Source organism: Uranotaenia lowii, chromosome 3 (genome assembly GCF_029784155.1).
Source record: "Uranotaenia lowii strain MFRU-FL chromosome 3, ASM2978415v1, whole genome shotgun sequence".
NCBI lineage: Eukaryota > Metazoa > Arthropoda > Insecta > Diptera > Culicidae > Uranotaenia > Uranotaenia lowii.
Window position 1 is genome coordinate 333,347,187 of NC_073693.1, and position 14,598 is coordinate 333,361,784.

The following is a 14,598-nucleotide window of genomic DNA, read 5'->3' on the forward strand; positions in this document are numbered from 1 at the left end:
GTCATTTTTGTCATTTTTGTCATTTTTGTCATTTTTGTCATTTTTGTCATTTTTGTCATTTTTGTCATTTTTGTCATTTTTGTCATTTTTGTCATTTTTGTCATTTTTGTCATTTTTGTCATTTTTGTCATTTTTGTCATTTTTGTCATTTTTGTCATTTTTGTCATTTTTGTCATTTTTGTCATTTTTGTCATTTTTGTCATTTTTGTCATTTTTGTCATTTTTGTCATTTTTGTCATTTTTGTCATTTTTGTCATTTTTGTCATTTTTGTCATTTTTGTCATTTTTGTCATTTTTGTCATTTTTGTCATTTTTGTCATTTTTGTCATTTTTGTCATTTTTGTCATTTTTGTCATTTTTGTCATTTTTGTCATTTTTGTCATTTTTGTCATTTTTGTCATTTTTGTCATTTTTGTCATTTTTGTCATTTTTGTCATTTTTGTCATTTTTGTCATTTTTGTCATTTTTGTCATTTTTGTCATTTTTGTCATTTTTGTCATTTTTGTCATTTTTGTCATTTTTGTCATTTTTGTCATTTTTGTCATTTTTGTCATTTTTGTCATTTTTGTCATTTTTGTCATTTTTGTCATTTTTGTCATTTTTGTCATTTTTGTCATTTTTGTCATTTTTGTCATTTTTGTCATTTTTGTCATTTTTGTCATTTTTGTCATTTTTGTCATTTTTGTCATTTTTGTCATTTTTGTCATTTTTGTCATTTTTGTCATTTTTGTCATTTTTGTCATTTTTGTCATTTTTGTCATTTTTGTCATTTTTGTCATTTTTGTCATTTTTGTCATTTTTGTCATTTTTGTCATTTTTGTCATTTTTGTCGTTTTTGTCATTTTTGTCATTTTTGTCATTTTTGTCATTTTTGTCATTTTTGTCATTTTTGTCATTTTTGTCATTTTTGTCATTTTTGTCATTTTTGTCATTTTTTGTCATTTTTGTCATTTTTGTCATTTTTGTCATTTTTGTCATTTTTGTCATTTTTGTCATTTTTGTCATTTTTGTCATTTTTGTCATTTTTGTCATTTTTGTCATTTTTGTCATTTTTGTCATTTTTGTCATTTTTGTCATTTTTGTCATTTTTGTCATTTTTGTCATTTGTGTCATTTTTTTCGTTTTTGTCATTACTGTTTTTTGTAATTTTTGTCATTTTATTTTTTATATTCGTCAGTTTGCCATTTTTTTCAAAAAATATGGTTTTGTTTATTTTGTCATGACTCTTTCTGTTTTTTCTCACATTAAATTTATTAAGCAATTTTTCAATTCATTTTTTTGAAGATTGCACCTCAAGCAAAGATTGTTTATCAATTTGAAATTTAAAAATTCTGCAGATAATCCAAATCCCTCAAACGAGAGACTTGAACTTCCTCATTGTGCTCCAGCTGAGAAAAAGAAGCAAACCAAACAAATAAAGTACTCTAAAAAACAGGAAATCCCCTGGCTAGCAAATCCGGGTGGAGCAAATTTCTTGACTTTAGTGGTAGAAAGTAGCGGGAATACCGAAACAGGAAAAAAAACGGGAACAGGAGGTGGTGCAGTGTGGTTTCATTTATTTCAATTTGCGTTGTTGATTAAGTTTTAATGAGAAAGTAATTCAAAATGAGCTTGACTTTTCTTTCGGCCCTGGCGTTTGGTGGCGTTTTTCTCGTTCGCTCCCTGGAGCAATTGAAGCATCGAGCCTCGGTTGTTTACCAGTTGTATGCTTCTTACTGATGGAGCACTTTTTTCTTTTCTTTTTTGCAGTGTTTAAGCTCAACGCTGGTTTTTTCGCTTTCGCGGGGGGATGATGGGGAAGCCGGATTATTGGATACATACATTTTGTTTATGGGCTTCTCGACAATTTCAAGAAGCTCTGAGGTTGCGGTTCCAGCAAGAAAGGAAATTTTCACTTTTGAATATCAATTTGAGTTCATTAATTCGAGTGAATTGTTTTTGAAAACAATTGGAGCTAACATGTTGGCGTAAATTTGAAAAAAATAATTCTAACGAATTCTCTAACACAATTTTTTGGATATGATCATCAAATTGTGTTAGAGATTGTGTTGCTCTGAAAAAGGAAAATTGTTTAGCACAGCTAGTGTAGTCTAGTTTTGATCAACAATTTGAAACTCCAAAAAACAGTTTTTGCTATTTGATTTCTACATTGTTGTCCTAAAATCTGGGCATTATCCAGCAAACTTTGGTAAAAATCCAGAAATTACTCAAAAAAATCAAGAGAAGTTTAAAAAAAATAAAAATTCCGTCAAAATTCATCAGCATTTTTTAAATCGTATTATAGGCTTCTAAAAATCTTTGATGATTTTTTTATGAAGCTTGCTAAAAGTTTTGTTTTGGACGCATAAGAAAAAAAACACAATTGGGTTTCTGATTTTCGATTTAAGAATGATGCGATTTTTCTGAATTAAACTGGCAACAATGACAAATCTTTAAGGCATCCTTGATCACCTTGGTGCAGTAACCTTTAGCACAGATTAAGAGAAAAGAGCAAAAAACACGTCACCGTACCATTGTTGCTCCTGTGTCGTTTCCCAAATCCTGCCTCAACGAAAACGAAAGTCCAAACAAGGCAAGAAAAACACAACAATCACAATCGTTTCCCCAGGGAAGCCGCGATTCTAATGAAAACAAGGAAGTTTTCTCCGCTTCCGGTTTGTAGCAACAAACGCTTGGAATTTTATTTCCAAAATTGAAGAAAAAATTGCTTTCACTTATTACTTTGTCGTACGACCATGTACTTAAATTCTTTATTTACCATTGTGTGCATTTGTTTTTCTCTTCCGTTTTCAGATTCGATGCCCGGGATACCCACGAGGGCTCTCACAGGACCTCGAACACGTCCTTCGAGGGTCGGGCCTACTTTTATCCGAATCGGTTGCCAGCGGCCGTCCTCGAAATCCGGCAAACCAAGGCAAACGACAGCGGAGTCTACCGATGCCGGGTGGATTTCCACAAGAGTCCTACCCGGAACACCCGGGTACAACTTTCGGTGATCAGTAAGTATAGTTGAATCAACCATAAAATTAGAGTAAAGTAGTTTTGTGCCATCTCAAATGTTTTAAAGGTCTCTTAAATGAATTGAGTCAATTTTCAATCAATAGATTTTTCAACTCACTTGAATAGCTGATTGACAAAACAGGCTTTACAAACATTAAGTGTCAAAACTCTTGTCTTGATTGTATAAGGAAGGACAAATGCATCGATTGAATCCATGTGAAATCCAAAGAAAGCAATCATCTTTCCAGAAGGGCAGACAAAAGCTTTTTCCTTGCTTGAATGCTTCAATTTACATGATTGTTGGGAAGTAAATTTTAGCAAGAATTGCCATTGTGTGTGTACCTTAAAGCAGAGTACATTGCTTAGGAAGAGGAAATGTGTGCGTGTGTATGTATAGCAACAATTCTTCGGAGCTGGACCGAAAACTAACCCAAAGAATACAATTCAAATAGCTTGGTCAAACAAGGTGGTTAGCCAATCGTGTAAAAAGCAAACTTAAGGCAGACGATAGAGTCGTTCTAAAAGATAGCAAGAGAGAAAGAGAGAGAGATACCCAACATTTCGATGAATTTATGCCAATTTATATTCCGGAAAGGGCGAACTGCATCTTCTTCATTCTTCCGGTTTTGATCCGGTCGGAATGCTTTTGTTGGGATTCCCTGCTGAGCTGAGGTAAAGTGCATTATGTAACGATTGGCTTTGATCTGACCTACCATAATGGAACAACTGCTGTTAAAGGGGGATTGCTGCATCAAAACTAGGAATTCAACGCAATCTGTTGGGAATTATTTTTTTACCTCAGTCAGTAATTGAGGAGCATCTGCTTAAGAACTTGCGTTAAGTGTTGAACAGAAAAAATAAATGACAAAAATGCCAAAAATGACAAATATGACAAAAATGACAAAAATGACAAAAAAGGACAAAAATGACAAAAATGACAAAAATGACAAAAATGACAAAAATGACAAAAATGACAAAAATGACAAAAATGACAAAAATGACAAAAATGACAAAAATGACAAAAATGACAAAAATGACAAAAATGACAAAAACGACAAAAATGACAAAAATGACAAAAATGACAAAAATGACAAAAATGACAAAAATGACAAAAATGACAAAAATGACAAAAATGACAAAAATGACAAAAATGACAAAAATGACAAAAATGACAAAAATGACAAAAATGACAAAAATGACAAAAATGACAAAAATGACAAAAATGACAAAAATGACAAAAATGACAAAAATGACAAAAATGACAAAAATGACAAAAATGACAAAAATGACAAAAATGATAAAAATGACAAAAATGACAAAAATGACAAAAATGACAAAAATGACAAAAATGACAAAAATGACAAAAATGACAAAAATGACAAAAATGACAAAAATGACAAAAATGACAAAAATGACAATAATGACAAAAATGACAAAAATGACAAAAATGACAAAAATGACAAAAATGACAAAAATGACAAAAATGACAAAAATGACAAAAATGACAAAAATGACAAAAATGACAAAAATGACAAAAATGACAAAAATGACAAAAATGACAAAAATGATAAAAATGACAAAAATGACAAAAATGACAAAAATGACAAAAATGACAAAAATGACAAAAATGACAAAAATGACAAAAATGACAAAAATGACAAAAATGACAAAAATGACAAAAATGACAAAAATGACAAAAATGACAAAAATGACAAAAATGACAAAAATGACAAAAATGACAAAAATGACAAAAATGACAAAAATGACAAAAATGACAAAAATGACAAAAATGACAAAAATGACAAAAATGACAAAAATGACAAAAATGACAAAAATGACATAAATGACAAAAATGACAAAAATGACAAAAATGACAAAAATGACAAAAATGACAAAAATGACAAAAATGACAAAAATGACAAAAATGACAAAAATGACAAAAATGACAAAAATGACAAAAATGACAAAAATGACAAAAATGACAAAAATGACAAAAATGACAAAAATGACAAAAATGACAAAAATGACAAAAATGACAAAAATGACAAAAATGACAAAAATGACAAAAATGACAAAAATGACAAAAATGACAAAAATGACAAAAATGACAAAAATGACAAAAATGACAAAAATGACAAAAATGACAAAAATGACAAAAATGACAAAAATGACAAAAATGACAAAAATGACAAAAATGACAAAAATGACAAAAATGACAAAAATGACAAAAAATGACAAAAAATGACAAAATATGACAAAAAATGACAAAAAATGACAAAAAATTACAAAAAATGACAAAAAATGACAAAAATGACAAAAATGACAAAAATGACAAAAATGACAAAAATGACAAAAAATGACAAAACTAACAAAAATGACAAAAATGACAAGAATGACAAAAATGACAAAAATGACAAAAATGACAAAAAATGACAAAAATAACAAAAATGACATAAATTTCTATTTAAAAATAAAAAAAATTGTGTCCATAAATTTTCTTATTGAACTGACAAAAATGTGTACCTTGCTTGAATTTTATTTTTCAATGGCTAGGCTATCTAAAGATGTGGATTTTTGTGCATTTAAACTTGGCTGAACAAAGTATATTTTTGTATCATCGTGTGGAGAACATTGATTCAAGATTCAATACTTTTCAAAAACCACAATTCATGATGTTTTTTTATTAAATTTATATAATTCGAATCAATAAATTCTTTCTTGAAAATCAACACACTTGCAAAATATGACTAAAATTATCAAATTGATTCACCAGAAGACCGAATGCCGAGTTTGAACATAATCTGACAACGAGGAGGGGTCGTTAAAAATGTTATATATGTGTAAAAAAATTCTTAGATATTATGTTCTGAAGAAGCATAAAAACTGGGTTTTCATTATTTTTTTTACCAAACGATTTCTTTTGGTTTTGATATTCTCAAAGGTATTTTTAAAGTCGAATAAGATAAATCAAATAACCGTTTTTGCATATGTGCCACAATCAAACGGTTTACAAAAGAAAATATAGTTTTCGCTGTTCAGGATCAATATAATTAATACAAGCACCAATTGATATGTTTTTACGTTCTTCAATGGCGATAAAATACAACAACAATCTTTTTTTTTCATTATAAAGTTCTCAGGGCTAGATGTTGGTCACTTTCTAGTAACTCAGTCACTTTTTTAAGCTGGTCACTCACCAGTTTTTTTGCAATTTGGTCACAATAGCCACTTTTTTCATTAATTTACTTACAATTCACTTTTTATTCATAAAAATTATTCATTGAAGTGATTCTCCGTGACTCAATTTTTCCTATTTCTATAACTCAATTATCTCAATGTTTATTTGCAAAAATCTTTCATATATTTTTGCTTTGTTGATTCCACTGTATTTTTGGCTTATGGCGTTTCACCAAACCCATTGAGCGTATAAATACAGATCTAGCATTTTTTTTATTTTAACATTCTTAAATGTTAACATTTTTAATTCTTTATGAAAATTCAAATTTTTATTAAATTTATCATCCTAAATTTAACTTGAAAAATCATCCAAAATTTTCAACGTTTTGAAAATTTATTTCCTTTTTCATATTTTCAATATTAATTTCCTACAAAACATGTTATGTTAGACTGAGTAGATTGAGAATCTTTTACGTGTTTTTTAGGTACTAAGATCTAAAAAAATTGCATTCACTGTCTTGTAAGTGATATCTTAAAATGCGAAGTCTTCGACAAAGTTCTAAAGAAAAAATGTCATTCAAATAATAAATAAATTGGCAAAACAGGATTAGATAGCTTGGATTGGAGAGTAAAAAAAATCTTGATCATTTTTCAGAATTCAAATTTTTCTCGTACAATCATTTAAGTTGAATCTTAACACATGAAAACGTCACTTTAAAATGTTGCAAAAAACGTAGATAAACAAAACGGAACCTCAGGGCCTCAGGACCTGAGAAATTAGAAAAAGACCCTAAATTGACTCAGCCTGATGTCTCGTGTCATGTCATGTGCCATGTGACAGACTGTATTTTTTTTACCAAGAGCTAAGAAATCGTTTTTTTGCGAATCAGAATTGACAAATTAATCATTTAATCATTCGGTTGGAATTTGTGAGAGCATATTGATATAATTTTGCAAATTATATGATCACTAATATTGACCTAATTTCGTTTAAAAGCAACTATTTTGCTCTACTTTTTTGCATCATTGTCGCTTCTAGCCTTGAGTTTTCTTAACAAACAAAAATGACAATAAGAACAAACGAAAGACTAAACATGATTAAAAAAGACCTTTATTAATAAAGAAGAATGTCAAAACTAATAAATCTGATAAAATAAATCACTGTTGAGTTGAGAAATAAAACCGTTCGATTTTAGAAACACAAAATATACGGGCGTGTTGCCAAAATTGAACGGGGTCTGTAATTGCAAAAAAAAACTGAAAAATGATTACAAAATCATGCCAAAAAAATTCATATTGTTATGGAACTGGCTGAAAATTTATCTTTATACATAGGTACAAATCAAATTATCAAATGATTTAAAAAAATTAGACTTTCTGTTTTAGCTTATTCTTCAACGATAATTCAAAATCTTCCTGAAAATTATAAAAAGATGACATAAAATAACATTAAATAACACAAAAGTGTTTCAATAGTGACCAAGGTTGTCGAAAAAAAATTCTGTGTTTTGACGAAAAAAAAATTCTGATTATCTGTGGTTTTACCAAAAATTCTGTAACGGTTTTCTGTGAAGCTCTTTCCATTAATTTCATTCAAAAGTCATGTCAAATTGCGCCTTTTATACATTTTACTTAAGAAAACTCAATGAACATTACCAACTTTATCCATTTTTTTCCAATTCGTATATAATTATCCAAAATTAATATTTCCATAGAAAATTTGAAACGTCCAAAAATTTTAAAATTCTGTGAAATCTGTGAATATTTCTGTAATTCTGTGTGACTCAAAACTCATTAAAGATGGTTTTAACTTCGGTTCTCTATTCTACTTGAGTTGTATTTTTAATTTAAATCAGTATTTCAAAATTGAAGCTATCATTTTAATTTAAGAAAATTCATTGCGGTTTAAAATGAAATCAAATTTCAGAATTCGAATTTTACTCTTCAACTAGGGCCGGATTAAGCCATTGAAGAGCTGTAGCAAATTTTTCGGGGGCCTTATGGTTTTTTTCATACACCGCTTTAAAATGATTATACTTTAAACATGCAAAAAAACATAAAAAGTGTTGATTAAAAATTTTCGATAATTTTCGACCGCCCCTGTACTGTAGAAATAAGATTTTCTAGAGATCAAGTATGTTCTATGAAAATATTTATCACATTAATGGGAAAAAGTCAAAATTTAGTTTAGAAAATCGGTTCATTGCGAAATGACATACAGCTTATCATTGAAAAAATTGGATGTCTTTGTTTTAAGAACGTTTTCTTTTCCACCGGAAAATCCTGGATAGAGGTCAAAATTTTAATTGGACCCCCAAATCGTCGGGATAGATGAATTTTTGCCAAATTTTAAAAACTAAAGAAACACTCAAATACTGCAAAGCTCTCAGAAATTTTAAGCACTTTAAAATTAAGTCGGTTTTTTGGGACTTTTTCATTCGAAACCAACTACAAACAACCTGGTTGAACAAATAAAATAATTTTGAAATATTAAAAATGTAAAATAAATTAGGTACCTACACAAAGAATAAAAATTAATCAACGACAACAAACTACAATTCAAATTTTCTTTGAAACGGATATTTTGCGAACAGTTTTGAAGGATTAAGCTTAAATTTCTCATCAGATTAAACATTAACAGAAAATTTTAGCTATCGTTTTTCTAAATGTGTAAAAAATTGCTTTCAAAAATAGAAGTTCTGAATGGAAATAAAATTTTCGAACTGAAAGAAGAAAAGATTAAAAACATATTTATGTTTGAAGAATTACTCAATTAAATTCCCAATTCAACCAAGAGAGTTTTTTTTTATGATCAAAGTAATTTGAGAATGGTCAGCTGGAAAATAATATGCTGAATTCAGAATATTCGCTTAAGAAGATTTGCTTAATAAAAGTACACCAGAATCAATAGTATCTAACTTTGGTTAAATTAGTTCGAAAAGTTTAAATAAGAGTTAATATCTCAGACTGAAGTTGAGATGGAAATGTGAATTAGGAACTCAGTATTATCGATTTTTCTATTCAAAGCAACTACACAAGTTTTAGAATTTTTGTTTTTTTTTAAATTAGTTATCGGAAAAAAATGTAGAGTGTGTAAACCAGCAAAATTTATAATAATAATAAAAAAGCTTGTTTTGGAGGACTCATATGCTTAAACGAGCATTTCAGATTGCCTGGTTTTATTGATTTTAATTTTACCATGGCTTAAAAAGCTTGAAGTTCCGAAGAATTTTTAATGTTTTTCACTGTCTACTGAGTTTTTTTTTGTATTTCAATAAAACTCAGCATTCAACCGGATGTTTCCCGGATAAAACTCTTGAATGTCAATTAGAAAATCTTTAAGTTAATTCAAGTAAACATGAATTAATTGCAAATTCATAAAAAGATTTAGGCAATCAATTTATGTATATACAAAACCCCGATTTTGGCTCCCTCAAACTATAACGTCCGGTGAAAAATTGAAATTATTTTGAAAATATTTGTACTGATTAGCTCAGCCCACAAAAAAAACTGCAATTCTTACCCAAGATGTCCTCCTTAACTTAGTATATTATAGTGAGCCGACTCGAGATACTCGACAGGGGGGCCCCTTTCAAGCTATACTTTACGTTTCAATTCCAAATTGCTAGTTAAAATTTTTCTAGACCTTAGAAAACTTGAACGAACTTAATGTTTAGAAATTTTCTACATAGAAGGGCTGATTGATTCCCCCCCCCCCCCCCCCCCCTTAATCCGGCCTAGTCTTTGACTTCTAAATCCGTATTTCCATGAAATTTGAATTTACGTGTTTGCTTAATTTTTTAAATTTTGAATTCAAAGTCTGAAATATTGATGTTTCTTCCCAAATGTTATGAGGGTTACGCTGCTTTCGATGAAGGACATACCATGCTATCAACGATGAAATAAAGTATCTATTTTTGTTTTTTTCTCTACAAGAAAATTGTTATTAAATAAATGAATTGAATTTTGCAACTTACAGCTCTAATTAGAGTTTTCCTTTTCGAATTGTCATAGCTACCCCCCAAAAAAATTGCCCCGTACTTAATTCGAGCCTGCTCATTTATGAGATCAAAATAACAAAAATTGACAAAACACGACCACAAAAATTTAAAAAAAATATATTAATTCAACTGAGAAAAAATGACTCAAAGCTTCTCTAAGTTGGCTAAATTGAAATATAACAAAAATCATCAAAAATGCTTCAAAACTTGAGTGTCACCAGAGTTCATCACTTAAATAACCTCGAATTTTCTTGACAACCAAAGTCATTCGAGACACCATCAACCGCTTAGACATTTGTTTGCTCAACTTCTTAAATCAGTGCACCCAGTCCAGAGGGATCGCTCTTGGTAACTCGATGTATTCTGCGAATGATGTCTGCAAGTGTCGGTAATGGTGTAAATTTATTGCAGTTAAACGTCACGAGACGAACGAAAATGGGATCCAAATAAATTGCTCTCCCCTTTTATTCGGTGGTTGCTGTTGCTCTCTTTTCACACTTTTGCAGGTTTCCCTTCGGTCACACCGAGCCATTTTTCGGGATGATGATGATGCAGTTCTGGTTCAGGAGAACGGGAGCAATAAAACTTCTACTGGAATCAGGAAGTCGAGCTTTGGAAGGGTCTATAAGGGGTGGAGAGTCTTGGAATGGTGGAAGGATGATTGCTACAATTTACACAGAATTGGAAGCTGTTGCTGCTTATAGAATCGGCAACTGTAGAAGAAGGTGATTAAAAACCCACCAATCGTTTCCGAAGAGTTGAAAACTTGTTGCCTTTGAAAATCCTGAAAATTGAAAAACACTTACTGGTTTGAATTGATTTGGAAATTGAGGTTTTATTATCATAAATTGAAACATTTACAAGAGATAAAATTTTTATACTAGATTAAATTGTTTGGAAACTCAATCTTAAAAAAAACAATTTATTTTCTTTTTTGTGGAATTAAATGTTTGAACTTGAAAATTTAAACGAAGAAAAATTATGGAAAAATTTAAATCTCATTCATTCTTATTCCAATGACTTTATTTCAAGCGGAGATTTCCTTGAATAAAATTCAAATTAAATTTCATGAATTTTCCCTTCGATCAAACAAAAACCTTGGTCGTGTTTTTGTCCGTTGATTCCATGCCGTAAATTATTCCGAAGCAAACCCAAGGGCGGCCATCCTATGCAACGGGGGATCTCCTGGTTGCATCAGTCCGCTTTCAGTCCTTGCCCCGAAAACATTATTTTGCTGCTGTTGCTGCCATGAATTAAATACAGCCGGGGCAGCCGACAAAAACAGACACCTCTTCGCACCAACATAAATAAACATGACTTCCATCCCGAGGATGGTTTCCGAAAATCCGCTGCTGCATTCCAGAAGAATCCCTCGGAAAATGGAAAACCTTTCGGAGGAGATGTGTCGTCCTTTTCCGGGGAAAAACTGGGCGGCAATAAAAATAGAAGCATACCACCGCACCATGTCATGGCAGGGTGACAAGAGGCGGAGTCATGACATGGACAATGATGCCCAAGCGGGGGTGGAGCTAGTGTTATCTGGGGAGTTAAACAAACCAATCGACTAACCCATGTGTTTGTTTGTGTTTTGTTACTGTACTTCCCTATTTGGTGGCGCTCTTAGAATTTGAATTTGTTCAATTAAATAATTATTTCGTTAAAATGATTTATCAAATTTAGATAAATTAAATACAATTTTAATCAATTTTTTTGCTTTTACCAAAACTGAACCTGTAAATTCCAAATTTTAATTTTTACGGCTTAAGAGCTACCTTTTGGAATTCCAAATAACATATCCAAATATTAAGATATTTCAGATGCTCCCATTCATTGCGGGAATTTGATTTTGATAATATGACGAAAGTTTGTAACCAATAACATTTTTACCACCATTTTGCTGATGTGCCTTATTTGTTGAATGTTTTATAAAATAAACTGACTGAAATAATATGAGCCCCTTATGAATACCATGAAGTTATATTTTGAAAAAAATAAATAAACAAATGTGTGAGACCCATTTAACCTTTTCAGCAGAACTTTATAGGACAAAAATAAATAACCATATAAGAAAAAAAAGCTAAATTTTTCATTAAGGTATCTGAACACTGTAGATGAGTGGTTTTCAAACTATTTTTTAATTAATCTCCTCCTTTTACCAAATTTTGAGCTCAACGCCTAACTAACCCCCCTCCTGCCCACCGATCAAATTTTAAAAACATTTAAATTCTGATTCTTCTAAAACCATTATTTTTGGCACTTGAAAATAATTAATGATTTACAAATTTTAGAAATAAGAATATTTTACTATGTATAAAAATACATTAGTTGTTACTTTATGAAACAAAAGTATAAAATACATATGACTTCAAACCCTTAGTTAGAGCTAAATAAAGTATTTTGCAGCAAAAACATTTTACCTTTTTTTCTTAAAGCTTAATCACCCTTCCGAATTTTGATACACAAAATTCTTAAATAATTAAATCTGTCATTCTAGTAAACGATACATCAAGGTACTGTGAATTTTATTCTAAAAGAACACAAGCACATATAGGATTGTAGTGAATATATGCATAATTGTGTAAATAATAAAATGTGTATTGAATATAGTCATTGTTATCTATGAAATAAGGGGGGGGTTTCGAAATTAAAATTTCGCTAGAAATAATAAAAATACCAAAAGTGCATAAAAAATGTGAAAATAGATGTTTAAAACCATTTTCTTACTCCTGGCCATCACACAAACTTGAAACACAAAATAAATCATGATCAAAGTTTCAAATCAATGCTTTTTGAGATATCTATTGAAATTTTGAAAATTCACTAGATAAAATTGTACGCTTTTTTGGCAAAACTGTAGCATTTTAAAAATATTATGAAAACATAAATTTTTGACAAAACTTGACAAACTTCTGTGAAAAAAGTTATTGAAGTTTTCTTCTTGTAAATTTTTTCCCAAATTTTACACAAAATCAAGCATTTTTAAAAACTGTCAATAAAGATTTAAACTAAATTTATTATTGGATATTTCTTAAAGCATGAGTGAAATCGTATGTTAAATGAGGACTTAAGTTTTCATGTAAATTCATTAGTTTACTAGGCACTTTGATCAATTTTACTCAATCTGATCAATCAGTATTTAAAGTTCTAATTATCTTAATTAACATTTTCTACATATACAAGTTAAGGGTTGATTTAAAAAAAATCGCTGTATTCAATCATGGCTAGAATACTATAAATATCAACTCTCGATTAGAAATTTCCATTTTGAGCTTAACAGATTCTTTTCAAAACACATAGTTGAAACTTTACATTTTAGCTTAATTTGTAGTGAATGTAAATATTTATGTCCGTGCCCTCTACACCCTTGGCCTGTTATGTGCACCTATGAATGTAATTCGACAAATAGGATTGCTTACGAACAAATGGAATGCAATCCAAATTGTGTCTTGGCTTTAAAACTGTGTATTATTTTAGCTAAATTCTTTCGAAAAATCAATTGAAATATGGAGCATATTGTGGGTTTCGCTTCAAATTCTGTCCCTTCCTAAAATCCTTAAATTGACTGTCCCTAAAAAATACAAGCATCTCTATAACAACAACGAGCCACATGAATTCGTTCGTTGTTAATTTGTTGGATTGATGGGATCAGTGTATTGTATTGTTTCCAAATAGCCGGAAGCACGAAATTTCAAAACGAAAGATTCCCTTGAATTTAACCATGGTATAAGAGAAGTTCAGATATCGGTATGTCGATAGCAACATATTATCTTCTTCTAGTGAAAACGCTCACTGAAGAAGTCGGTATCAAAATACTGGTATTTGAACTTTTATTTTATGGTGGTGCATAAAAAGGAATTTTTCAATTGCTCTGATTCAGTAGAATAATTTATCTAAGTAGGTTCACAAAACATATTAGAGTATTCGGACTTTTTTTTACGAAGGCTTCAAATATCCGTTGGTCTGTACAAGCTTTCGTTCTTCATTGGACTAGCAATAAAAAATAGAATGGTATTCGAGTTAAACAAAAAAAAAATTCAACGAAATGAAATTTGCATTGATATAATGATCAAATCTAGACCAATTTATATTCCTCACTACCCGCTCATATTCACCATCTTTCATCCAACGTTCTATTCATCTATAAAATTTCATAATCTCAGATGTCCTTACTAAAAGGGACATAAATTTTCACCGATAAGGCCGATAAATTTAAGTTACAAATATAAATTACGGTGATTAATCCATCATAAAATAGGTTCAAATTCTTGAAAAATTCTACGCTTTTCTGATAAAACTTAAAAAATATTACAAAAAATTTCAAAATAAAGGTTTTTGTTTACTTTCCACAAGACCTCAAGTAATTTTGAAATCTGCGAAAAAACTGTTTTATTTGTTGAATTTTTCCAATCGTGTGAAAAAG

At 30.0% G+C, this 14,598-nt stretch overlaps 1 protein-coding gene across 1 annotated transcript in view; it reads left to right on the forward strand.

Annotated features, from left to right (window-relative positions):
- The window catches only part of LOC129753846 (uncharacterized), a 234,011-nt gene that overhangs the window by 20,249 nt on the left and 199,164 nt on the right, over positions 1–14,598 (forward strand). Inside the window, exon 3 of the mRNA XM_055749694.1 lies at positions 2,794–2,999. Within this exon, the coding sequence (XP_055605669.1) occupies positions 2,794–2,999 (206 nt within the window). The remainder of the gene's footprint in view (positions 1–2,793; positions 3,000–14,598) is intronic.